We start from the raw sequence: 26,057 nt of genomic DNA, 5'->3' as shown, positions 1-26,057 counted from the left end.
CTGCAATTCTGCCCAGACACGATAGGAAGGATTATACGTTAAGAGCCTTGTGGATTAACTCAAGACTTGAATGAATCTGCAAGGCTTTAGGGGGTAAATTCCTATCAGCATGACCCACACTTGTGGGTAGAAGGAATTTGTTTTGTAGAGACGGGATACACTTAAACAAAGGTGGTGCAAAAGTTTCTGCCAGTATTATTGAGGATACCTTAAAGGTTCAGGGAAACTGCTAGTTAGGGGGCTGTGGGTAATACTGACACGCGTTTATCTGATAATATTAGTCAATGTAACTCTTGCACATACCTTAAGAGTTCTTATCTGTTACCCCAACTGGACGTATTATCTAGATGTTCTGGGGGCAAAGACGTTTCACGTGAGCGGGTAGCTAATATCAGGGAAGAGAGCCTAAAAAACTTCAAGGGTTGTGTTAGGGTTGTTAAATATACAATAACAGTAAATCTTAATTGTTTATATAGTAACGTTAGAAGTGTCGTCAATAAAATGAGCGAATTCGAACTGCTGGTTAAAACAAGTAACGCGGACATAATAGGGCTTACAGAGACGTGGTGCCACCCGGAAATTGGGGATGATGAGTTTAAGTACGGCTTGTATAATGTATTTAGGAAGGATAGGGTAGATATAAGGGGTGGTGGGGTAATGCTTCTTATCAGAAGCAGCCTGAGTGCGACGATAGCTTTCCCGGATTCAGACATTTCACATGCTAGTATAGAGTCTGTATGGTGTGAGATAGTTGGAAACAAAGGTATGATGCGAGTAGGAGCAATCTACCGACCAGGTGATTGTGAAGATTATGACAAAAGCCTCTACATGCAAATGGAATGGGCAAGTAAGCATCAATGCCTTATTATGGGTGATTTCAATTTGCCTCTAATTTGATTGGAGTAAATGGAAAGGAAACTCGACACGGGGAACAAAATTTTTAAATCAACTAGATTACTGCTATTTGTATCAACATGTCAGGGAAAGTACTAGAGAAAAGAATATCCTAGACCTCATCATCACACATGAATCAGATGACATTACAGGGCTGACAGTAGAGGAACTAGTAGCAGGAAGTGATCACGGAGTTCTACCGTGGATGATGACGAGAGAGGTAGCAAAAGTAAAAAGGCAAAGGAATGGGTTTTAATTTCAGAAAAGTAAATTACGATGCCTTAAGGTTTACGATGCCTTAACATGGCCTCTATTAACTGGGTAGATATCGCGCTGAGAATGAATACAATTGAACTGTGGCACGCTTTTAAAACATTAATCACTGATGCCTTGAATGCGTATATACCATTAAAAAAATACTCCACGAGAAGGGTTCCAAGTTGGATGAATAGTGAAGTTGCCACATTACTTGAGCAGAAAAAGGTGGCATGGAAAGGTTACAGAGCAATAAAAAGTACTGAAGCCTATAACAGCTACAAGGTGATCTGTAATAGAGCCACAGAAAAGGTTCGACAGACAAAGGCAGTTTATGAGAAATCACTAGCAAACAGAGCAAAGAGGGGGGGGGGAGATAAGGAATTCTTCAAATATATAAATGCCAAGAAGAGCAGGGCAAACCAGATCGGACCTTTACGTAAGGGAAAGGGGATAGTATTAAATACAACAGCTTCTGTTGCAGATGAACTCAACAGTTATTTTGCATCGATATTTACAAATGAAAAGCCTTTTGTGGCAATGGGAAATTGTGGGAGCGAAGTTAAAAAATATGTAATTAATGATATTGAAATTTCGCAAGATTATTTAATGAAAAAACTTTCGAGCCTACAGACTAGTAAGGCTCCTGGAGTTGATGGAATATACCCTATAATCTTAAGAGAGACGGCAAGCGAGTGTATTGAACCATTGAGGCTAATTATGCGAGCATCACTAGACTCTGGGGAGATTCCCTTGGATTGGAAAAGTGCAAATGTATCTCCCATACATAAGGGTGGCTCTAAAAGTGAAGTTGGAAATTATCGACCTGTCAGTCTGACTTCAGTAGTAGGGAAAATCATGGAGGCAATGATCAAGGGTGGAATTCAGGATCATTTGGATCGAATTGAAATTCTGAAGGATACTCAGCATGGTTTTGTAAAGGGAAAATCATGTTTAAAAAATCTGGTTCGCTATTTCGAAAGGGTCACTCACGAGCTGGATTTAGGGAATAATTTCGACATTGTTTATTTAGATTTCAGCAAAGCTTTTGACTCAGTCCCACGTGAGCGGTTGCTTTATAAGCTGGAACAGGTTGGAATCACTGGGAAAATCCTTAGATGGATAGAAGGATGGCTTCAGGGCAGGAGGCAGAGGGTTGTGATAAATGGCTATTCCTCAGATTGGGTTGATGTAAGAAGTGGGGTTCCCCAAGGTATCAGTATTAGGACCACTGTTGTTTTAATTTTCATAAACAACATTGATGAAGGGATAGAGGGCGTGATGTCTAAATTTGCAGATAATGTTAAAATTGGTAGAGTAGTTAATGATCACTGTCAAGCCGAGCTTCTTCAGAGAGACCTAGATAGACTTCAAGAATGGTCAGAAAAATGGCAGGTGTGCTTTAATCCAACAAAGTGTAAGGTATTACACCTGGGAAACAGTAATCCCAAAAAAATTTATTCACTTGGTGGAGTTCAACTAAACCCAGTACTGGAGGAAAGGGACTTGGGTGTTACGATACGGTCAGACATGAAATTCTCTGAGCATTGTAAACAGGTTGCAAGGAAGGCCCATGGTGTCCTATCGATGATCTATCGAACTTTTGCAAGTAGAGATAGGGACGTGATAATCCCATTATATAAGGCTTATGTTAGACCACACTTGGAATACTGTGTTCAACTATGGAGACCGCACCTAAAGAAAGACATCGAGCTTCTTGAAAGGGTGCAAAGAAGGGTAACTCGCCTGGTGAGATCGGCAAAAGGGCGTCCTTATGAAGGGGCGTCGAATATGTGGGTTGCAGAGTATGGAAACTAGACACCTTAGAGGAGATTTGATTCAGGTGTTTAAGGCTCTGAGAGGCATCAGTAAAATGAATGAGGACAAAACTTTCAAGATTATAAATGATGCTAGAACTAGGGGACATAAATTCAAGTTACGGGGGCGAAATGTTTAGATTGGACTGCAGGAAGTTTTATTTTAGCCAGTGAGTTATAAATTACTGGAATAAGTTGCCTTCATGGGTGGTAGAGGCCGACAGTTTGGGTAAATTCAAAGGTCATCTGGATAGTACTTTCGGGTAAGGGAAGCGCATAGGATGATAGGTTTAATTTACTTTTTATTTATATTTTATTTTATTTTTTTAAATTATTATTATTTAGTTATTTATTTTATTTGTTTATTTATTTTTTGTTTTTATCATTGTTTTGTTCGGATTTTTTTTTTTTTTGGCTGGTGCAGCATAAGCCATAGGCTTTCTTGCACCATGCGGCCGTTACTAATACTAATACAATTACTAAGTGGAGGATATATATATATATATATATATATATATATATAAGCCAATTAGAAGGAAAGAAGCTATAGGGGAAAATGGTTAATTAATTGCAGAGAGATAGCAAGCATTAAATAGAAGGTTGGGAAAATAATTTGATGCTATAAAAACCTAAATATAAGGGAAAGATAAATAAAAGTTGAAAATTTTGAAATATTTATCAAACCTATTTTTATGAAAGATTTTACTGCTTTCACTCTCCTTTTTAGTAAATTTTTTTATACACTCTAATTAGTTTCCTTTTATTATTTTTCTTCGATAATTATACGTAAGCATAGAAACGCAGTTTACTGATACATTATCAGGTGCAGTCCCCCGATGAAATACCTGCATTCTGTATCAATTCTTCTATAGAATGCATCAAATATTTCAACTTTTATTTTCCTTTCCCTTATATTTAAGTTTTTATAACATCAAATTATTTTTCCCACCTTTTATTTGGTGCTTGCTATCTCTTTGCAATTAATTAATCATTTTTCCATTATATGCAAACTATGCAAAAAAACTAACTTTTCTGCATCAGCTAAAATAATAAATAAATAAATGTAATAGAAAGAGAATCCAGATTGGCATCCCAATTCCAGTTATTAATCGAGGATAGATTGAAGCCAATGTTAAGCGATTTGGATATGTCCAGAGTACGATATGAGTTGAGGATGTCCTTATTTGCTGGAAGGATATTCACACCATTAATGGATCAAATATAAATTTAAGTGTAGTATGAATGATCTCCTAACTAGACAGATCACGGCATATTCGCGAAATGACGTAATATATACACTATTCTATTATATTCGCGAAATGATCATTGACGCTTCGTTACCTTTTATATATATACTTTGGGCACAGGAAAGGGGCTGCATAAGTGTCTTCCTGGCAACCACTAACTCATTGTGTTCCATATGTTTATGCGATCCTGCTTTGGTCCTGCACGGAAGTAAAGTATAAAAAGTGCAAAGTAATTCATTATCTCTTTTTAATGTGTTCTGCAGAAATCAACCTTGCTAGCCCCAGAACGCTCTTATGGCTTTAAAGTATTTGGAACTGGATTGTTTTAATGTCAAGTTCACATTGAGGGTTACAACTCGATGTGAATTTGGCATCGTTCGTGGGAACGACCACTTTCTGCTCTTGCCGAATATATTTATTAATATATACACTGTGCTGCCACTTTATTAGGTACACCTAACTAGTAGCGTGTTGAGCCTCCTTTAGCCTTCAAAACAGCCTGAATTCGTCTAGGCATGGATTGAACAAGATGCTGAAAACGTTGTGCAGGAATGGAGTACCATGCAGACATGAGTGTGTCACGCAGTTCTTTGAGATTCGACGGAGGTGTAGGTCTGCAGCGAACAGCCCTTTCCAGCTCATCCCAAAGATGTTCAATAGGATTGAGATCTCGGACTGAGCGGGCCACTGTAGCAAACAAAAGTCATTGTCATGTTCCTGGAACTGTTCCATAGTGATTCGGCCTTTGTGCATTGGCGCATTATCCTGCTGGAAGTAACCATCTGACTGAGGATAAACTGTCAACATGAACGGGTGCACTTGGTCAGCAACGATGTTTAGGTAAGATGTGGCATTCAGACGTGAATCTATAGGTATCAATGGACACAACGTGTGCTAAGAAAACGTTCCCCACACCATAACACTTCCCCACCACCTTGCACAGTAGTCATCAGACATGACGGGTCCGTGGATTCATGTTATTTTCCCCAAAATTCTAGCTTTCCATCAACATAATGCACCAGGAACTTCGACTCGTCAGACCAAACTCTTGTTCTTCATTGATAACAAAGGTACGTAATCTGGCCTTCGGCTGTTGTAGCCCATTCGCAACAAAGTGCGACTACTGGTCCGTTGCGATATTTTGTTCTGCGCACCAAGGTTGTATTCTGACGTGATGTGCGACATTGTGGCTCGTCTGTTTGCTTGCACAATTCTAGCCATCCTCCTCTGACCTCTCTCATTAACAAGCGATTTTCTTCCACAGTAGTGCCGCAGAGAGGATGTTTTCTGTTCGTTGCACCATTCTCGATACACCTTTGAAAATGAGGTGCGCGAAAAGTTCAGAACTGCCGTTTCAGAGATGCTTTGTCCAGCACGTCTTGCGCCTACCATGCCACGTTCGAAGTCCGTTAGATCACTCTTTTTCCCTATTCTTGCTACAGTTTTTACGCTTAACTGGTACTAGAAAGGTTGTTCTGCTGCATTTATATCCACAACTGTGGTCATGTGACTTGTAACGTTGTGGGACAAGCCATTTACGTGCACATAAGAGGTGTACCCAATAAAGTGGCAGCACAGTGTATATATCTTGATTTATTAAGAGGCCGAAGAATTTGACGCATTCGCAGAACGTGTTGCGAGAACTGTTGTATGCGGTGGTCTGTCTAGTCAGGAGATCATTCATACTGCGCTTAAGTTTGTATTTGATCCATTTTTAATGGTGTGAATATCCTTGCAGAAAACAGTTTAGCGCAATCTACCTTGTGCCGATCCATCTCAGCACCTTCAACAGCTTTCCGGATGGCTTTGTTTTTTGGCTATAAAATTTATTAATCGAATAGATTTCAGGTTTTTGAGAAGCTCCAATAAATGCCCAATAACCCGTTGAACCTCTCAAGAAGCGGAGCGATTTGGACTGAGCCAGATTGAGAGTTTAGGTTCAGAAACAGTGTAGGCTTTCATGGGCATTTCAGGCGTGAAATATTTTCTGTGTTATAAATATGAAAGTCCGCCGATGACCTTGGATCAATTGAGGATATCGTAGTGAATTTACTCAGGCCTATAAGCAAGGATTCCGAGTGCACTTGTAGATGCAATTTATGAGACAGATAAAGAAGGGAAAATAAACTGTTATCAGTAGGAAGTGAGAAAGTTGTTCTCGGATGGGGCTTTTTTTTTTTTTTTTTTGTTACTGGCACGGATCTGTTGGTCAAACAACTTGGCGACCATTGCGCATATTGGATTGCTTTGTGTAGAGATGGGTGAGTTCCATAATAACGATTTGGAAACTGAGCTCAGGTATGATATCAATTCCCAAAGAGTATTTGACAATAAAAAGTTGTCGACTAAAAAAACGTTCTTTCCTGATGTGCTCTCGCCATTCCCGTAATCGATAGCCGGATGGCGGAACGGCTGGTAGACCACAAAGCACCCCTTCTTCAAAGATTTAATAACTGTCTGCTTTATCTTCTGGAAATATAAACTTGAATGAGAGAATTGGTAGATGAGTCTTCTCAGAAGAGACTTCTTGTAGGATGCGAGAGAAATTACTTGTTCTTGAATGCCGCTGCTATGAGGTAATTTTAGTCATAAAATTTAGTCAAAATGGAGACTAATTATACATATTTTCGATTGTGACAAGGAATGGATAGTTAAGTGGTTGGAATTGAATTCCATCCGTCATGACAGCCAGTAGATGCACTTCTTAATATTTAGTTCAGCTAAGTTGTTCTGACGGTATATCTGAAACAGGGTGATCGCCGCTTGAGGCGGCACACGTCCTGCCTTAAGCTATGTACACACTTTCGCGTTCTGCAGTTACGAAGTGCGTTCACGTTACGTGTTACATTTCGAGGATCAGAAATTTCGAAGCAACAGAATGCACGCTTATGATTCTTCAGTTATTCGCCAAGACTTGGTCAGAAAGTGGCGTCCCTACAAATAGCTAGTGCAACTTTTATTTCAATTCACCGCATTTTAGAGGAATAAAAGACACGAAGAGAAAGACGCATCTGTCATATGGAATTTTTAAGCACAGAAATGCGTTTAGTAGTTTGCCTTTATTAGGTGATTCAAAATACTTTGAAATTAGAGGATATCCTAAGAATTTCGCTGGTATGGCTTGATTTTGAGCCCCTGTTAATTGTAATCAGTTTAAAAATTGTTAAGGATGATAGCACATTTAGCGAAGCTGTTCAGTTTCTAAAAAGAATGGCCATGACATTGCTTTTACTATTTCTTTCATGACATCATTTTTGCTATTTCTTTCGATCCGTCATTTATTGTGATTTTGTAATAGTTTGTGTGTTTTGGATCCCACATCAGATATTTTTGTACAGTTAAATGAAACGAAGTTATTTTATTGCTCCATTCCATTTAAGTTATTTATCTTTTCGTTCGTCATAAAAAGTTATTACGATACTGTTCACTCTAGCGCCACCGTTCACTTTAGTGCACGTTATGTTAAGTAACATCCGTTGATGTGTCATTAAAATACTGACCATAATGCGAATAGAAGACGACGCAAACCGAACAGCAACGAATTAAATGATAATTGCACGTGGTCTGCACTTTAGCATTCGTTGTACAATTCATGAAAACGTTACTGCGGAATTCGAAAGTATGGAGTGGGCAAGTTCATACTTCAGAATTCTTCAGAATTAGATACTAGCAATGCTATTGTTGCAACAGTCGGAAGATGGAAAAAGAGGAAGTTATCTAACGTGATCCTTCTTTCCTCAACTTTCAGAAGAAACGCTGGGGACTTGAGTCCCCGTGGAAAGGAGGGACTTGCCAATTCACATGTCAGACAAGTTCGAGGATGGTGTTTCGACGGAGATGCTTTGTCGCCGGCAGTGAAAAGGTCACAGAGAACTTTAAGTATTTAATTATAGCGGATTGAGGACGGCAACCAAATCGTCATATTTACAACGGAATATTCATAAACAGGTAGAGGGAGGAAGACGACACACGCACTGCGACTGACTGTTCAACTGATCGAAGTAACGCATTGCGAAATAATCATGCTTTATTATAGCGAATTAGAAATTACTTACCAAAATTCGGCAATGTCTTGGATGGTTCAATAATAAAGATAAAAAAAGTACTTTGAACCCTGATCCGGCAACGTTTTCTCAGTGGTGGAGTCTTAAACTTGGTATGCCATTGCTGATACTACCTTGTGCATAACAAGCTGTTTAGCTTGTGAGATATTCAGACTTAAATTCAACTTTTGCTTGTAGAGAATGCTTAACTTGTATACGGAATTAAGGCCTCGATTCAGGAAGAATTACTTCACTCACTTAATCACTCGCTTTTCAGTGAAGTATACGCATCTAGCAGGCTTCAGAAGTTTAGAATTTTGTATCGAAAAATTAAATTGTTAGATCATAAAGAAAAATAATAAATAAATGAAAGGTTGTTTGATTGCATCTGATTTAAGATTCAAGATTAAATATAAATCCAGCAAGAAGCATTTTTGGACGGATGTCCATAAGAGCTTGTTTCTTCATTGTTAATCTGTTCCCAAAGTTTGTCAAGAGAGCTCTAAATCGCCGTGTATATCAGCATACTCACATAAGGCCTTTGAATGTATTTAAAAAGCTAAATGAAAAAATCAAAAAATCTAAATGAGTAAAGGTAACTTAGGTTTTTCCTTCCACCATCTCCATCAAGCTTAACTTTTTATTTAAATAAATGCAAATTATAAAAGGCTCCTGAAAATAAGCTTTATGGCATTCAGCAAATAGATACTTCTATTGTCTGTTTGTCTATGATTTTCAAGCAAGGATGTTCTTTTTTTTTCTCTCCACGAAAAATCTAGATTTTAATCCTGTAAACAAGAGAAGTAGTCACAGTTAATGCAATTTACAGATATATCGTACTGACATCGTCTTAGTTACCGCTTAATTCATTCTAAAGGACCCTACTAACCCTATTTCATAAAGTATTTTTAAGATTATTAAATAACAATGCGGGAATAGCTTATTTAAACAAATGACCTTAGTCTCAAATTCTATTTTATGATAACAAATATCGCTATCAATTTAAATAAACAATTATCTGAAATATATTGGAAATGTTAAGTTCAAACAGGTCTATTCTTTCGTCTGTGAAAAAAGTAAGAATGAAATTCAATTTGAAAAGGAATGATAAATCTGAGAAATTCACTGCGCCCATTGAAATGGTAACGGAGATAGATGTGACTGATACGTAGCACTTTAAGAAGTTCTTCCGATGAACTGATGGCACTTAAAAAAAAGTTAGAACGCTACTCGATGCTCTGAACGATTATTTTGATTGATGATGACTGTGCTGCCGAACAGTATGAAAGGGGACAGGAAACATACGCTTGTCGATAAATCTTTCTCTTTTTCTCTTGACAAGCTATTAAACGGTAGATAAAGCAGGATATAACAGATGATTATCGCCGAGGGTGTATCCTATTTGTTCATTAATTATATGTGTTTACAAGTGAAAGATGATATCTTTCTGATGACGCAAATGCCAGAAGCCATTTAAGGAAACTTGTTGGACGTTTCTGGAAAACCTGAATGGAAGATGCGTTCACAAAATAAATTATTCTGTTCACTACAGAAAGACGTTTTCCAACTTCATTTATTGAGATGCCACACTGTTTAGTAATTCAAGAGGTTCATGACTAAGTTTGTAAAACTACATTTAGAAAATAGCGTTATTTACATAAAAATCTACTGCCGATCAAATATCAAAGGAGAAAATTACATATATAAAAAGATCGATGAATTACTTTTAAAAGAAATTACCTCTGCAAATATAGTTGAGATTTCGTGCCACAAATCACCTGTTTCTGCATTTCTGTGATGATATGATTTCAAGTAGTTCTGAAAAGTTTGAGAATAGTCAATAAGCTAAATAGCAATCAAATCCAAACTTAAAACTAAGCAAAAATAAATAAATAAATAAATAAGCTGAAACTAGATATGAATTGCCTTCGTAAAGTTTTAAAATTCACATTAATGTGGATTTAAATTTAAATTTAAACAAATTTGCGAGGATATAAAACGCAGCATCTCTCTTGATCAATCCAAATCACAAAATCAGCGCAGAAGTAGAGGCAAAAGTCTTCCTATTCTTGACTCTGAGCGTTGTGGAAAAGCTGCTGTAGAAGTTTTACGGATATAGATATCAATATCTTTTTGTATTTATATTTGTAATATTTGATTTATTATATATATTACATTATCTTTTGTTCATAACAGATGCAAAATAAAGGTTAAGCTCTTTTGTATGTCGGGTTGTAAGAATCGCATCTTCCATTTAATGTTTGGGAGAATAAACTGAAGTGAAAAGGTAAGGAAAACGAGGACGTAATCGTGTGTGTGTGTGCTCTGAAGAATAAGAGCACCTTTTGTAGTTGCGAAACGTAATGGCTCAATTCTTAGATGAAATGATAAAAGATTAGAATAAAAGCTACTTACTGATATGCCCCTTTTAAAATCTTCTTTTCCAACGACGAACTCCAGCATTCTTAAAATAGCAGCGCCCTGTAATTGAGAAGTCGATTACATATCATACACATCTGAGAAATTCATTCGTTTACTTCCTTTTCATCGTCAGTTACGATGAAAGAAGTTTGGAGGAAATAAAGAAAATAATGAGTTTATATACAGAAACTTTTCGATCTATTATCATAGGTAAACACAGATTTCAGAAAAAAAAAACTAGGGTCGTATGTATCAAACCCGTTCAATTAAAGTAAAAGAATCATCGACCAGCTGGTTGTAAAAAAACAAAGAGTATAGGGTTTATCAGTAGAGTGCTGCCAATCAGTTACACAAGCTGTAGTCAGACCAGCAACAGAGGTTTGGGCTTCAACGACAATGACTGTGAGTTCAAAAATAATATCCATTTTTCTCTTTCCGGTATTATCAATAACAGAAAACTGTCGAAAGCGTAAATCCGTGTTGAGAATTTACTGTGCATTGTGCTCGAAAGTGTGTACAGTACTCAGGTAGGAAGCATCATTTTTTATGCTTCATTTCTTAAGGTAAAAATCCATGTAAAATCAAGTTTATTTTTGTGCTTATAAGTTTTGTAGTGCATTATGTCAACAAGACTTTCAGAAATAAAAATTGGTGCATTTATGGTAGCTTTGTTTTAAAAAAGCAAGGCAAAATTACAAATTTGTTAAATAGGAGGGTGTATTTCGTGATGAAACTTGGAGACCAAAATAAAGCGTCGTCTCTACACAGAAGTCATTATTTAACAGATGAGTAAAAGTAATGTTCTGCGTGTGAGCGCACGCATATAAATATATAAAAGAATCGCTAGAATTATTTAAGTATTTTCAAGGATATTTTAAAATGCTAAAAATATCTTCAGACTTTTTAATGCACTTCTAATAAAAATAAAAGAGGAACATTATTCAACTTTTCAGGTCATAATAGAAAAGGGGAGATATCCACGTCAGTTAGTTTAACTGGTGACCTTTTATGTTTATTCATAGCTTACATTACATGAAGTTTATACTTGGATAAAAACAGTTGCAACTCGAGATCGCGAACTATGTAAAGGAACGGCAAGATGTAAATGCAGACAGTCGAGCCGCCAACTGCTTTTCTCCTTAGTAATATTTTATAGTTTATTAAAATTTAACCTAATATAAACAAGTACGCCACCGAGTAAAGCTCTAATTGGTCAATTGCTAAGCAACACAGTGGGACTAGCACAAGTGACCAATGAGAGCTTTAGTGGATGACATATTTTTATTTATGAAGGATTCAAGTTGGAGCGAACTGTGTTCGCTCCAACTTTAATCCTGCAAACTCGAGCAAACATAATAAAGGGGAATCGCTGAGGTATGGAGATCAATAAATGAACAAAAGGTAAATTCTCGCTACCAGGAAAGTCAGGATCCAGGATACAAGTATAAAACTTGGTGAGACTATCATGCCCTTGGATCTTGACTGTAACAGAAGAATGGATCTTATGATATTTATTGTTGGGCTGTGTATGTTGCAGATCATCGCTGGCCAAGGCGAAAAGTTTGGTAAAGTTTAATACAGAAGTGGACGGTGTTTTGGGGATGGAAAGAGTATGGGTGATTAGGGAATTTTAGTATTAATCAGGTCAAGTGTGCAAGGAAGTGAACTTGTTAGGCATCAGCCAAAATAAACTTAAAAAAAAAAGTCGATCACAATTTCACCATTGCTACAGAGTACTGCAGCAATGGTCAAAGTTTCCATGCGTGCGTTATATTGAGGTTTCTCAAAAATACTGTAGAAGATGGCAGAAGTAGAACCTGATGCATGCCTCTGATTGTTTTCAATACACTCCCTGTTCTCGCCTCTCAAATCAGTAGTTTATCTGAACCTATAATTCTTCTTCTGTGACTTCAGGAAAGACTCTTGTACATTCTCTGTTAAAGGCATTCATTTCAATTCTACTCTCTGTTAAATAGATTCACTTTACCGATTAGGGCAGGCAAAGAAAAACTTTCCATCGCAAGCCTAGAAGAGTTCAGCAAGTACGTTGTTAATCGACAAGTCTGCCATGAAAATTGTCACAAATCCTTGGGAAAGCGGCAATTATACACCGACTGACAGCATAATGGATGACTTCTCAATGTTCTGCCAAGTGTCGAAGAACGGATCTAAATAATATACGAGCCCCATGCATCTTATATTACACTCTGCACAAGATCAGTCTTTCAGTACAGCTTCACCACTTAAAATACGCCATATATTGCGCTCTGTACAAGATTAATCTCTGACTAGTTCAAAGTGCATAGAAAGTCTTATTAATGGTTATCCTAAAACAAATAAAGCAACTAAGATGGGGCGACTTACTAGTCGAAGTTTGATTTCAAATGCTCGATAATGCGACCATCTAAAAATTACATATTTTGCCGGAATAACCATCACTGTCTTTCCTCATTCTACTTCAAAAGTTCAGTCTAGTTTTTTTGTGCAGCCTGCTGCTCACGTAATCAAACAGACTATAGAGCAGATGAACTAAATTGCAAAGGACTGCACACAGAGTATTACAGAGATTGAACACTCTGGATAAAATAATCATCACATCAAAATTGAGAAAATTACCGTATATATCAGTAAGTCAAAAAATCAATCCAGGTCCTACATCAGATCTACGTTTTTTCAGGTCATTCATATATCATTTCCGATTACTACCCCTCTGCAACTAGTTATTACAAAACAGAAGTAACCTTTCGAATAGATGGACGTGAGAGACTGGACTCGATTAATATTGAAAAGTTCGTCTATACCTGTAAAACTCAAAAGCCAAACAAAATTGTTAACTCCCATCACGGTTCCATCTGTTACCGCATCTCGTCCAAAGTTCTCTGACTGTTTCCCGAGACAGCGAACAGGTACAGACACTAAATAGCGAGCTGATCAAAAAGAACAGGTTCTTAAACTTTTCACACAAGAAATCCGTACTTCTAGAGAACGTTACCGTAAAATCTGATCGTCATAAAACGTTAGCCCCTCAATTCAAACTGACAGTCATTACATCTAAGTAATGCACACTTTTCTTCAGTGGAATTATAAAGGACATTTCAGCAATTTTTACGACTCTGGTGGTGGTCTTATGCGGTATAATCCGTTTGCATGTTTCTTACAAGAGTCTAATTTTTCACCTTCTCTGTTAACACATCACTCAAGCGCTATGTCATGTGAGAACTAGATCTTACAAATATAATAGAAATGTTTGTTTTACTGAAATAAATCCAGGAAAGGCGATGGAAAGGGAGTATTAAATTTAAAATTAGTAAGTATTAAGATTGGATATTTAGTTTTAATGTAAATAAGGTGAAAGTTTGAAGGAACACTGAATTTGGGGACGGGAAAGTTAGAGACGTATATGTTAAATAACGGCTAAATGGAAACAAGTAATTTCGAGTAATATAAGAGAGCAAACAGGGACAGCGGTCAGCGCTAGAGAAGGGGTGCCATTTGTGAACAGGCATGAAATGGTTGCTGAGGGCAAGAACAAAAGACCGTGAAACTGGATTATGATGCGTCTCTTTTGATCTAAGCCACCGTTAGGAAGGAAATGAGTGGACGTCCAGTGTTCGCATAAAAAGAAAACTGCGTAAGGTGACTGATATTTGGATAATTTTGATATATTATTTAGCAGAGAAGGTGTGAATAGAAAACTGAGCGTTTTGGAGGTGATCAGCAAACATGAAAAGGTCATACTGCCGTGTGAAAGAAATAAGAACATTTCTAGAGAAGGGTTCGGTTTGTGCGCTAGGGAGACGGCTGTGGTCCGATGTTTTACCAAATAAGAAGGAATGAAAAATTAAACAGAGTATGGGAATTCGTTGGGAGTCCTTGGGGAAGGCGTTCCAAAACTTGAGGGAAAAAGAAAAGTTCGGGGGAAGTAATTGAGCAAGTGTCCATTCCGTATCTGACTTCTCTGTGGTCTAAGGAGGAATGTCGTGAGTTTCCGGGTAAAAATGGAAGTATATTTTTTGGTGGTCGGAGTTCACATCTCGTGGTAGCAAGATGAAGAAAAAAAAGGGGGAGGAGAGAAAGGGGTATGTGGCATAAAGGACGCGAGTACGTGCGGACTGAAAGAGATGATGTCTTTTTTTTTTTTGGAGGCATGAAAGAGTGGAAAACATGTGCGTTGAAAGTTGAGCAGATAAGTGAGCCAAGAATAGAAAGAAAGCCTGGTTCGGCATCGGAGGGCTGTGATAGGGTGATCGGCGTCACTAGCAACGAAATCGCAAGATGTACCTCCGAACTTTTGTTACACTGGTGTCTAGGGTCCGGCCGTTGAGAAATGGCCAGTTATGCAGATATGTGAGCCAAGAAGAGAAAGAAAGCCTGTACACCACTAAGGAAAGCAGAGTGCCCAGGAAATGAAAGAAAGCCTGTCTGCCACGAAGGAAGCCTGAACGCAAGGAAATTGGAAGTAGCGGCCATTCCGGAACGTAAGTCTGTTCCTGTTTTTTTTTTCCTCGAATTCTGAACTCAAGGACTCATAACCTAGCTCTGTAAGGAACTGAGTGATAATCTCTTTAAAAAAAAGAACATTCCTGTTGTATTAGGCAAGTTAGTTACTAAGACTGAGATAATTTGTTATGAATGCTGATGATTATGAAATAACGTAAGGGTGGTAAAGGGAATGACTTCCTAAGAGAGAGTGAAGAGGAGTGTGACTAAGCTTCACTATGACGGAAACTTGATAATTAATAATAAATGCTTGATAATTAATAATAAATAATAAATGATAACAAGGTGGAAAAACCTATTATATAGCTCAATTGATGGTAGAACTTTGCAGGAGTCTTCCTTCGTCTCTGCCCAACATCAGTGGGTCGGGGATGGGACCCGGTTCTTGACTGGCCATGAGTATATTGAGTTGCTCAGGACCCGTATAAATGCTCTTCCTACCCTCTCCAGGACATCTAAAGGACGATCCTCGGGTCGAAATTGTAGGGGAGGCTGCAATGCAGCAGAGTCCCTGGCCCATATTGCACTCCGCTGTCACCGGGCCCATGACAAGCGTGTGGAACGGCATGACCGCTGTGGTGGCCATAGTCAACAACCGGCTAGTTTAGAGGGCTTGGAGGACTCTTTCTTGGAGGAGTAGATTCTCAACTGTGGAAGGTATTCGTAAGCCTGACATCATATGCACTAGGGGGAACAGCACTTCATCAAAGATGCTCAAATCGTCGGTGCGGGAAGTGGCCTTGGAGCATCACACAGGCTCAAGGCGAGAAAATACGACATGAATGATCATCTGAAACGTCAAGTCCAAGAAAGTCAAGGTAATAGACCAGTAGTTTCTCCTATCACAGTTTCATATCGCGGAGTGTGGTCTGAAACTTCTGCCAACTTACTATTAGGTCTCTCGCACTCAGACATAAAAGTAATCTCTGTAAGGGCGCTTCAGGGGACCTGTGGTTATTGGAGGCTCCATCAGAAAAGGACCTCTATGAGAAGAAACCCTTCTACGACTATGTAGGGGGTATTGAACCCTTGGGTCTCATATCCCTAACATGATAAGAATGTAAAAAAAAAATAAAAATAGAATGGGTAACTATAGTGAATATTTTTGAGGTAAGAGGATGCCAGTTGTAATACACTCATGAGTTAAAGGTAAAATAAAATACATATAGAAAGAGTAATAAGAGTTGAAATGAATTTTACTGATGTAAGTGATTAAAATTGGTAGTGGAAGAGAATGATTGAGTAATCCTTGATGATTCATAATAAGTAAGATAGAACTGATACAAACTGATGTTAATAATTTGTAACGGAAGGAAAATGGCCATGAGCATAGATGATGAGAGAGAGAGTGTGTATTGTACTGTAGTATGGTTCAAATATATGGAAATTGGTATGCTTGTATGTAATTATTTGTTTTTTTGTAAATGATGTTTTGAGATTTTTATTGAAAAAATGTGTCTTTAATGTTCTGCTAACACCCGCTTCACACACCCGAGAATCTAGAATTTTCTGTGAATTGCAGTCAGATTTGCGTTTTGTGGAGTGGGCTTGTGACTTCAGTAGGGTCAAAGTCAAAACACAACAAAAAAAAGCTAAATAATATTTCCCCCCCCCCCACACACACAGTCATTTATAGAAAGGGTTGTGTGTTTAATGAAGTGGCTAATTCGCCTCATGGAGGAGGAGTTGCCATTTTGGTCAATTTCCCACGTTTCCTCGCCCTTGCGGATAGCACAGTTGGTATAAGCACGAACCTATCCCCCCCCCACACCGGGAAAAGACCCGAGTTCGAATCCCATCAATGACGCGAGGAACGTTTATGGATGTTTTTCACAACGTGGCGGAGTTAGTCGGGTTCTCCCTGAAACTCCTGTTTTTGGTCTAGCAAACAGCAGATCGACCACAGAACACGTGCAATTCACATATACATATTAGATATACGAGACAATACGATCTAAGTTGCTGCAACTTTTGCATTTCTCTAAATTTTATGCTTATTGTTGTCTCTTTGTATTTTCCCCTAATCAAGATATCCTACAAGGTCTTATGCAGATGTTAATGGTCATCATCAATTGTGGGGGTGATCGGGCATAAAAAATCTGATACCGGAAATAATAGGCATCACATGTTCATCCATTTCTAAGACCAGATCAGGATAGAGACTATGATTTTTCATAGAAATTAACTGCGATAATTTTAAATATACAGTTCAAAACAGAGTGCTGGTGGGGTGCACATTGATGTGTGTTCTGTGGTCGATCTACTGTTTTCTGAATGAAAAATCAGAGTTTCTTGGAGAAAAACCACATTACCATGATAAATGAGAACAAATTTTGGAAAAATTAGATTTAAATACTAGAACTCTCAGCCATCGATTTCTCTTTATGTTCTCCCGTTCTATTCCCGCTATTCGACTGGTAGTTTCATAACAAACAATTGTGTCTATGAATTGTGTCAAAATTGTGTCTATGCGTCCCACCAGCTCCAGCGGCACTCTGTTTTTAACTGTATATGTACTCAAAAATGTCGCCATTCACTTCTATAAAAACACATAGTATCTATAATTATCTGGTCCTAGAAGTAGATGAACGGGTGGTGCCTATTGTTTCCGGTATTAGATTTCTTGGCCTAAACCTGAACATAAAATTAACCTTCCTGAATCACATAAAACAACTTCGAACCAGCTGTTTAAAACATTTAAACACCTTGAAAGTATTATCTGCCACATTATGGAGTTATGATTGCCACACTCATCTCTGCTTATATCGCACTATAGTACAGTACGATCATGACTAGATTATCAATTTTAGTATACAACTACGCCAAACCTAGCTCCTTAAAGTCTTTGTATTCCATCTGTTGGGTCCTACAGAAATGCGTAAAGCATTTCTGTAGGATCTAACTGGGCATCATCTGTTCGGCATCTCTATATAGAGGCTCATGTTCCACCACTGTCTCTCCGACATCGGACTCTTCTTTTCAATTATGCCATTAAGATTAAGTCAACGGATTCCTTCAAACTGTAGTTACTTATTTCCACCTAGCTAGGAAAGTCTTTATGCTGTTCATCCATCAGTAAATCAAACGATTGGTACATAACTTCACTCCTTGCTCGAAACTAGCAGCTTGATTTTTATAAATTAGTCATCACTGTTTACTGTTCTGCCATCCCCCAATATGCTGTCTAACCCTACAAATATGCGGAAAGGCCACCCTCTCACAACAAAACAGATACATACGTGGACAGTTCCAGCCTATTGGTGCTGTTGTTCTTCTATCATCAGTAATCATCATTCGACTGCTCTGGAGCATAGAAATTTTACTGCAAATCTGTACAATACAACTGGCCCTGGAATCAGATCAATCTGAACAGTTTTTGGGCAGCATATTTTTAGTGAATTTTCTCAGTACCATTTTTATATTACAGCGAACAGAAAAATGTCAAAACCATCTATTTGGACACATCCAGTCCTCGATGATCAGTCTTACTGAGGAAATGCAAGTTGTGAAATTTTGCGTGATCTCAAGCCACGTTGTCATATTCGAAAACGAAAGGGCTGATTGTGCGCATAGATATACTGAAGAGTATATTGATACTACTTCAAAGTTCCTTTAACGGATTAGAGCATACTTGTAATGGCCCTAATCGTTAAGACATCTAGAGTTTCAAGATGGCTAGAAACTCCTACAAACTGAACCAGAACGAGGTCCTAGCGATCCAGTTTTTGGTTAACTAAAAAAGAAGAGGTCATTCTTGCATTAATTCGAATACACCACACACTTTACTCATTCCTCATATCTGCTTACTGCCCCCAAGTCTACCTTTCTGTCCTCATTGTTATGCTCAGATTACGGTCCAGCATATCATTATTGATTGCCTTCTTCACAAAAATTTGGCACACTACATTTTTAGGAGAAACAGTACAATAAAACAGAGGCTACGCAAAGACAGCCTTGAACCGGGTTCAGAAAGTATCATATTATTTTAATACTTTCTGTTGAAGTGTAATATTTGAGCTAAAGCGTTCAAAATTTTCTAAATTATTTTTTAACCTTCTTCAAGTACTTTCTGTAGTCTCGTGATCTCCATTTAATAACAAATTTAAGTTAATAAAGCAGTTTGTAAAGGATGGTATATCTAACGAAACTGGAAAAAAAAAAAAAAAAGCACAACGAAAAGAACATTAACTTAAGACGATACATTTGAAGAAACAATTACCGCAGATGAAAATGAAGCATGGATTACCTATAAAATAACGTCCACAGCTTCTTATGGAAAAATTAAGATGCAAATTGGGAAAGTTTTGACTCAATATTAGGATGTTTTATTTCTTCCACTTTTGGGAAAACCTTTGTTCCCTCAACCAGGAAGAGAGTGAAGTATAAAATCATACTTCTGCGTCGATTGGAACAGCGAATCATACCTGTCGTGATTTCTTTTGATGGCTGACTGACAAGGTCACGAAGGATCCAGAAGGGTTATTAACATCGTATTGCTGGATGAAGTATACTTTTCTTAATGGATCGGTGATAGACACAGCGTTTATATTTGTCTGGAGAAAACCCTCATGTACACGTTTAGGAATTATTCCACACTTTAATTATCTTAATTTGTATCGTCCTATTATTGGTCCATTTTCTTTGAAACCATTAACAATCGAGGGTGTTTTAAAACTAATAACACGCGATATCTAAGCCTACTTTTGCGAACCAAAACTGTCCGAGATTAACGAACATGGCTTTAATGGCCGCTTAATTTTTATATAGTATAGTTATAGCTACGTAACGTATTGGCAACAATGTCACACAGCTGTTACCAGAAACTTTCAAGGAATTGCGAATTATAAGTTGCCATGTTCCACATCCCTGGCCTACAAGGTTACCGGACCTAACTGCAACAGATTTTTGGTTGTGGGGATATTTGAAATATCCTATTAAAACAGATTACCTGCAACTTTTTCAGATTTCTAGTATATTTAGTTCAGGCGTTGTGTCTGATTGTTACTTTCAGTTTTTTTCCCCTTTTGGATACTGAAGGGGTTTAAGCAGGAGCTTGATCTCGGATGGTATATGTAAGAAATTTTCTGTTACCTTTATAGAGAGTTAGTATAAAGTAACGTTATAAAAGTAGAACGGTAGCGCTATATAATGTAGCAACTGTGTCGTAATGAGATCATTTAAGGTTGCGTGAGCAGGCGCTCGCAGTAAATAACGACAAAAGGATTTATTCCGCTAACAATCGATATACACACTTGTGGGAAGTAGAATTTTTATCACAGTGCCGTTAGCAAGCATATTATGTTACGCGACCTTGAAATCTTTGTGCTGGTGTAAGAAGGAAGGCGAGATCAGTTGCAAAAGAATTTCACGTAATTGCTGCAACTTTCTAGAAACTATGGTCTTCATGAGAAATAAAAAAAAAAAAAAAAAATAGATATTTATAACTAGGATAATACATTTATATTCATAATAACTGAACAATCATACACCAACCGTTATTAAAATTATAAATAGTGTTATGTTATATTAAAATAATGATGTAGATAAATGAAATAAATAGAATGATAAAATTCCACCGGATAAAACTAATGAAAAGGTAACTGTCTGTACAATAAAATATGAAATTTTAAACTGCAAAGAATTATTTACAATAAAACAATGTAGATAAAACACAGGATGATAAAAGCGCTAAAACACCGTAGCTTTAAGAGGCATCCGTCTCCTTTTTCAACAGTGAGGTTTATCGTACGGCACATCCTTAAATATCAGCAGGCTCACGGTTCTCAGCACTTGGTTCAATAGCATTGGCAGTATTCTCCTCATGTGCACTGGAACCGGAAATGGCTCTGAAGCGTGCCAGGCGGAACCGCTCATCCCGTCCAAGAACAACCGCCTCGAAGAGAGGATGAATGCGGATTCCCCCTGTCTCTATTAATGGTATTGCTCTCAGAGGAACAAATCCGCAAGCTCTCGAGCATTTGCGGTCCTAAAATCTATGTGCCCGGTCGACGATAACAGCTTCGTCTGAGGAGATTTGATGGAGCTCCTCCCAAAAATGTTCTGGCACAGCAGACTTCCCATAGTGCGCGGTCTTTATCGCGTTCATATGCTCCCCTAGACGATCTTTGGACGGACGTTTCGTTTCACCAACATAACATTCCTCACAATTCGGGCACTGATGTCATACACGACCCCACTTGTAAATTCCCTTGGTATGGGGTCCTTGACCTGTGACACAACTGTGTGCAACCTCCGCCCTGGAAGCTGCACACAGCGTGTCTGGCAATCGCGCAATACTCGAGCTATACGCTGAGTTAGGCCCGGATAGTAGGGAATGTATGCGGTGGCAACTGGTGTAAATGGTTTTCTTCGTACGTGCTCCGCTCCTCGGATATACAAATTGTATTTATCTATGATCTTCTGGGGATAGCCGCATTTTCTGAGATCCGCTGTGACACGTTTAATTTCTTCTTTTCTATCCTCTGGGGTGCTGCAATGCGACCCAGTCCTATCCAACAATGCCCTAATATCACAGGTCAAGGACCCCATACCAAGGGAATTTACAAGTGGGATCGTGTATAAGATCAGGTGCCCGGATTGTGGGGAATATTATGTTGGTGAAACGAAACATCGGTTCAAAGATCGTTTGGGGGAGCATATGAACGCGATAAAGACCGCTGATTATAGGAAGTCTGCTGTGGCAGAACATTTTTGGGAGGAGCACCATCAAATCTTCCCGGACGAAGCTGTTATCGTCGACCGGGCACATAGATTTTGGAACCGCAAATGGCTCGAGAGCTTGCGGATTTGTTCCTCTGAGAGCAATACCATTAATAGAGACAGGGGAATCCACATTCATCCCCCTCTTCGAGGCGGTGGTTCTTGGACTGGATGAGCGGTTCCGCCTGGCACGCTCCCGAGCCATTTCCGGTTCCAGTGCACATGAGGAGAATACTGCTCATGCTCCTGTAGAACCACGTGCTGAGAACCTTGAGCCTGCTGATATTTAAGGATGTGCCGTACGATAAACCTCACTGTTGAAAAAGGAGGCGGATGCCTCTGAAAACTACGGTGTTTTAGCGCTTTTATCATCCTGTGTTTTATCTACATTGTTTTATTGTAAATAATTCTTTGCAGTTTAAAATTTCATATTTTATTGTACAGACAGTTACCTTTTTATTAGTTTTATCCGGTGGAATTTTATCATTCTATTTATTTCATTTATCTACATCATTATTTTAATATAACATAACACTACAGTATTTATAATTTTAATAACGGTTGATGTATGATTGTGCAGTTATTATGGATATGAATATTTCCAATGAATATTCCCAACCCCAGAGACCTATTTGAAGAGAATACATTTATATAACAATGAAGTTTTGGCTAGGAGATCAACCTGTGTTAGTAGCAATCCTAAACGGTGAGATGGTGCCACCCATACATTTAGTTTCTTTTCATGTCATTTAATTTGGCATTCTAACTTTATTTTGTCAGTTTTAATCAATTCACTTCCATAAATACTAAAAGAAGATCCGATAAACTTAAAATAATAGTATGATTAACATTCGAGTCAATTCGCCTGTTAATGGTGATGTGTGAGAAAAAAATTGCAGTAGGAAATTTTTTGAGAAAAATATGCAACAAGTCATTCCTATTAACAATCTAACAAAAGGAAGGAATAATCTAACAAGCTTTTTGGCTCATTTCTAGATTAATAGCTGACAGAAAAGAGCTGTTTGTTTATTCTTGATAATATAAACCCTATTATTCAATAATAGGGGTTATATTATCAACATAAATAAGAGCATACTCTGTCCTACCAAATCTTAAGAGACATTGTGAAGAAGAACATAGAAGAATTTGGAAACTTACACATGTTTCTAGGCCCACTTAAGTATCTAAGGTTCTATAGCAAATATACGTCTCTGATAAGAGCCAATCTATGCTACTTGGAGATTAGCAGCATACTGGATTCCAAAATATATATAAATACTTACGCATTTTAAAATAACATTCAATTAGAAATTGTTAAGCATTATTTTGATAAGATATGTGTCAGTTTTGAACGTGAGAGTTTAGTCTAAATTACTTCGGTAAAATGTTAAATTCCATGAGTGAGGTTAGACGTTGTCCTTGAATGGGAATGAGCGGAGTAAGAGGTCTCAACTGGAATGTTGATATTTAGAGTCTTATCGAATTCAGTTTCAGAAAAAGGAGAAACTACATTTACGAACAAATCACATATCACGAACAAAACATTTGTTCAAAGAAGTTAATAGCGTATTAGCTTGCCATGATGACTGTTTCAGTTCATCATTGAAGACTTTCTGCTAATCTCTCGTAGAACGGTGCTCTATTCACTAACGAAAACAGCCGTGTTTACATTGCCATAATTCTGTATTTCATTTATTTATTTGTTTATTCAGTTGGAGATAGCAATCCCCCCCCCTCACCCCTTGACGGCAAGGTTCTACCGGGGTTAACATTGGTTACAAGTCAGTAATTACAATAATGATTATAAGATTCAAGAAATGAATAATTAGTGTATAAGAATAATAAAATAGGAGGAAGTTATGGGAATAAATAAAATTAAAATAAATGTTATAACAACGAGAGTAAATTAGATCAAATTAATTTTATAAAAATGAACAGAAATTGATCAATGCGCTTAGTAGGAAAAAGTCTGAGGTCCATTTCGAACTTCATCGTAAAAAGTGACCATTGGCAAATTCCACCTAGATGACACACCTTCCGAAATAGCGCTGTCAGCCGTCGACGTGTGATTCAACTGCGAAGTTCTGATATTATTCTCTTATAAATTCTTCCTAGATTTGCGATATGGTACGTGCCTTTCTGGCACATGCGTTGTCTTTCTGGCAGGTGTAAAAGCCGCTCTCATAAAAAAAAAAGTACACCGCAGAGAGCGTCGCCAATCAGAACATCAGTGTACAATGTTGCATTAATGGTATTCTCTGAAATTGCAACCAGTTCACACCAAGAGAAATATCCCGGGACTAGGAAACCTCCTTTTGTTTCCAGCTTGACAGCTGAGAAAACGTCCTTGGGTAGTAAATTGGTTGTTGTTTTAGGTGTATCAGCAACTTAGGTCATATTGCACCGTATATATATGAATTCTGTGGTCGATGATTTGTTGGAGGAAAAACCACAGTTTGCTGGAAAAAATCACGCTGCCTTCGTCAGAGACCGACTAATTCAGCCACCTTATGTAAAAGGCCCATAAAAATTCCTCGCGTACGGATTCCAAGTTGGGTCTTTTGCACCCGGGTGGGAAGAACGGTTATACAACTGTGCTACACACGAGGGCGGGTATTAGGCGTTCTCCATACCTCCTTCATACCCATCAAACTGGAAGGGCTTGTAGCATGACTCTTAGCTTATGCGGATCGATTTCTATTGTTCAGCAGTCAGAGTGTGTACGTTTTCACCATCGCTCAAGTCTTCCATAACGAAAACAATTGCACCTGATGTATTTGTTTTTCTTATCAAAGTCTTATGGTCTGTAGCTCGTCAGTGAAAATTTTCGGCATGCATTTCACACCATTACAGTGTGTGCTGTGGAAAACAGGTTTGCTTGTGGCCGCTCCTAGCTCCAAATTCAGGTTCCTTTCCAGAAATTCTTATTTTACTTCCAGGAAGCACGCAAATCGACCACAGAATACACAGAATTGCAAAGAAATAATACATATCCTCTGATATAGTCTAAGTGATGCGCCTAAGCTGCGCGACACTCCCTCCCATAGCAGTTCCTATAATAAGCAGTCTCTACGGTACCCGCTTATTGATAGGTTATCGATGGAATGCTTACTTCGTTCTTCCCTTCGAGCACAGACTGAGATTAAAAAGCTGTTTGTGTTGTGGACGTATAATAATATTCAATACTGCCTCTTGAAGGAAAATGTCTTTTATAGTAATGCAATGCCGACTCACTTTATTTGATAATGATTTAACATGACAGCGAGTGATTAATATAGTTTTTTATGTTAATGTTTTATAAACCTGATAATAAGTCAGCATAACAAGACAGCATAACACATGTATTTATTGAGATAAAAGAGTTTTTTTAGCAAAACTCTTTGAAGGGGGTAATATTTACTTTTAACTACTATAATGAAGTCAAGTTATAGCAAAAGCTTCAGACATTGGAGAGCTGTGAATTATTGAAGCTATTTAGCATTTCTCATAATGTGGAACTATTTCATCCCTGGGTTGTGATAACTTCTAACTGGCAGACTTTGTGTGCTCGCTTGCCTACCAATGGATGTCAGCGAGTTGACCGTTTACATCAGTTCTTTTCAACCTTTTTTTAATACAATAATATAATTATAAAAATTACATTTCATAATATAAATTTTATATATATATACAGTATATAATAATTTTATTCTTTATATAGAGGCAAACTAAGTAAACATCAATCATAGATCACCACAAAATTAAAAAGATACTGTACACCTCTTTATAATGAAATAAACATAAATTAAAAAAATATATAATAAGTTTAAGTAACTTAAATCCAAATTACGTGGCACCCCGGTTGAAAACCATTGATTTACATAATAGCGTGTTTCAAATAAACAGCACCATAGTTAAGAAATACAGCTTCTTATTTGAAATGCAAGTGCATGACTTAGGCAGCTTGTAATGACTTGCTTAGCAATATGAGACGTGTTTTGTAGCCTACTCTTAGTTTCCTCTTCTTACTGGTACACAACAGAGGCTTTTTTTTCCAACCTGCGTGCACTGATATTATTATACGTTAATCATTAATAAGTATTTATTGTATAGTATTAATCAAACTTTAAGTCCATAAAATACAGTTACTTTAGTTTATGTACATACTTTTAGGCAAGAAA

At 37.7% G+C, this 26,057-nt stretch overlaps 1 protein-coding gene across 1 annotated transcript in view; it reads right to left on the bottom strand.

Annotated features, from left to right (window-relative positions):
* Positions 1–26,057, bottom strand: part of LOC150081733 (uncharacterized) — a 253,463-nt gene that overhangs the window by 58,522 nt on the left and 168,884 nt on the right. The window contains exons 26-27 of the mRNA XM_090378835.1: positions 10,672–10,737; positions 9,997–10,074 (exon numbers count right to left, since the gene is read on the bottom strand). Coding sequence (XP_090234961.1) covers positions 9,997–10,074; positions 10,672–10,737 — 144 coding nt within the window. The remainder of the gene's footprint in view (positions 1–9,996; positions 10,075–10,671; positions 10,738–26,057) is intronic.

The sequence above is a fragment of the Mastigoproctus giganteus genome, chromosome 8 (assembly GCF_048544385.1).
Source record: "Mastigoproctus giganteus isolate SK-2022 chromosome 8, ASM4854438v1, whole genome shotgun sequence".
NCBI lineage: Eukaryota > Metazoa > Arthropoda > Arachnida > Uropygi > Thelyphonidae > Mastigoproctus > Mastigoproctus giganteus.
The sequence above is the reverse complement of the archived record's forward strand: the minus strand, read 5'-3'. Positions and strand labels throughout refer to the sequence as shown.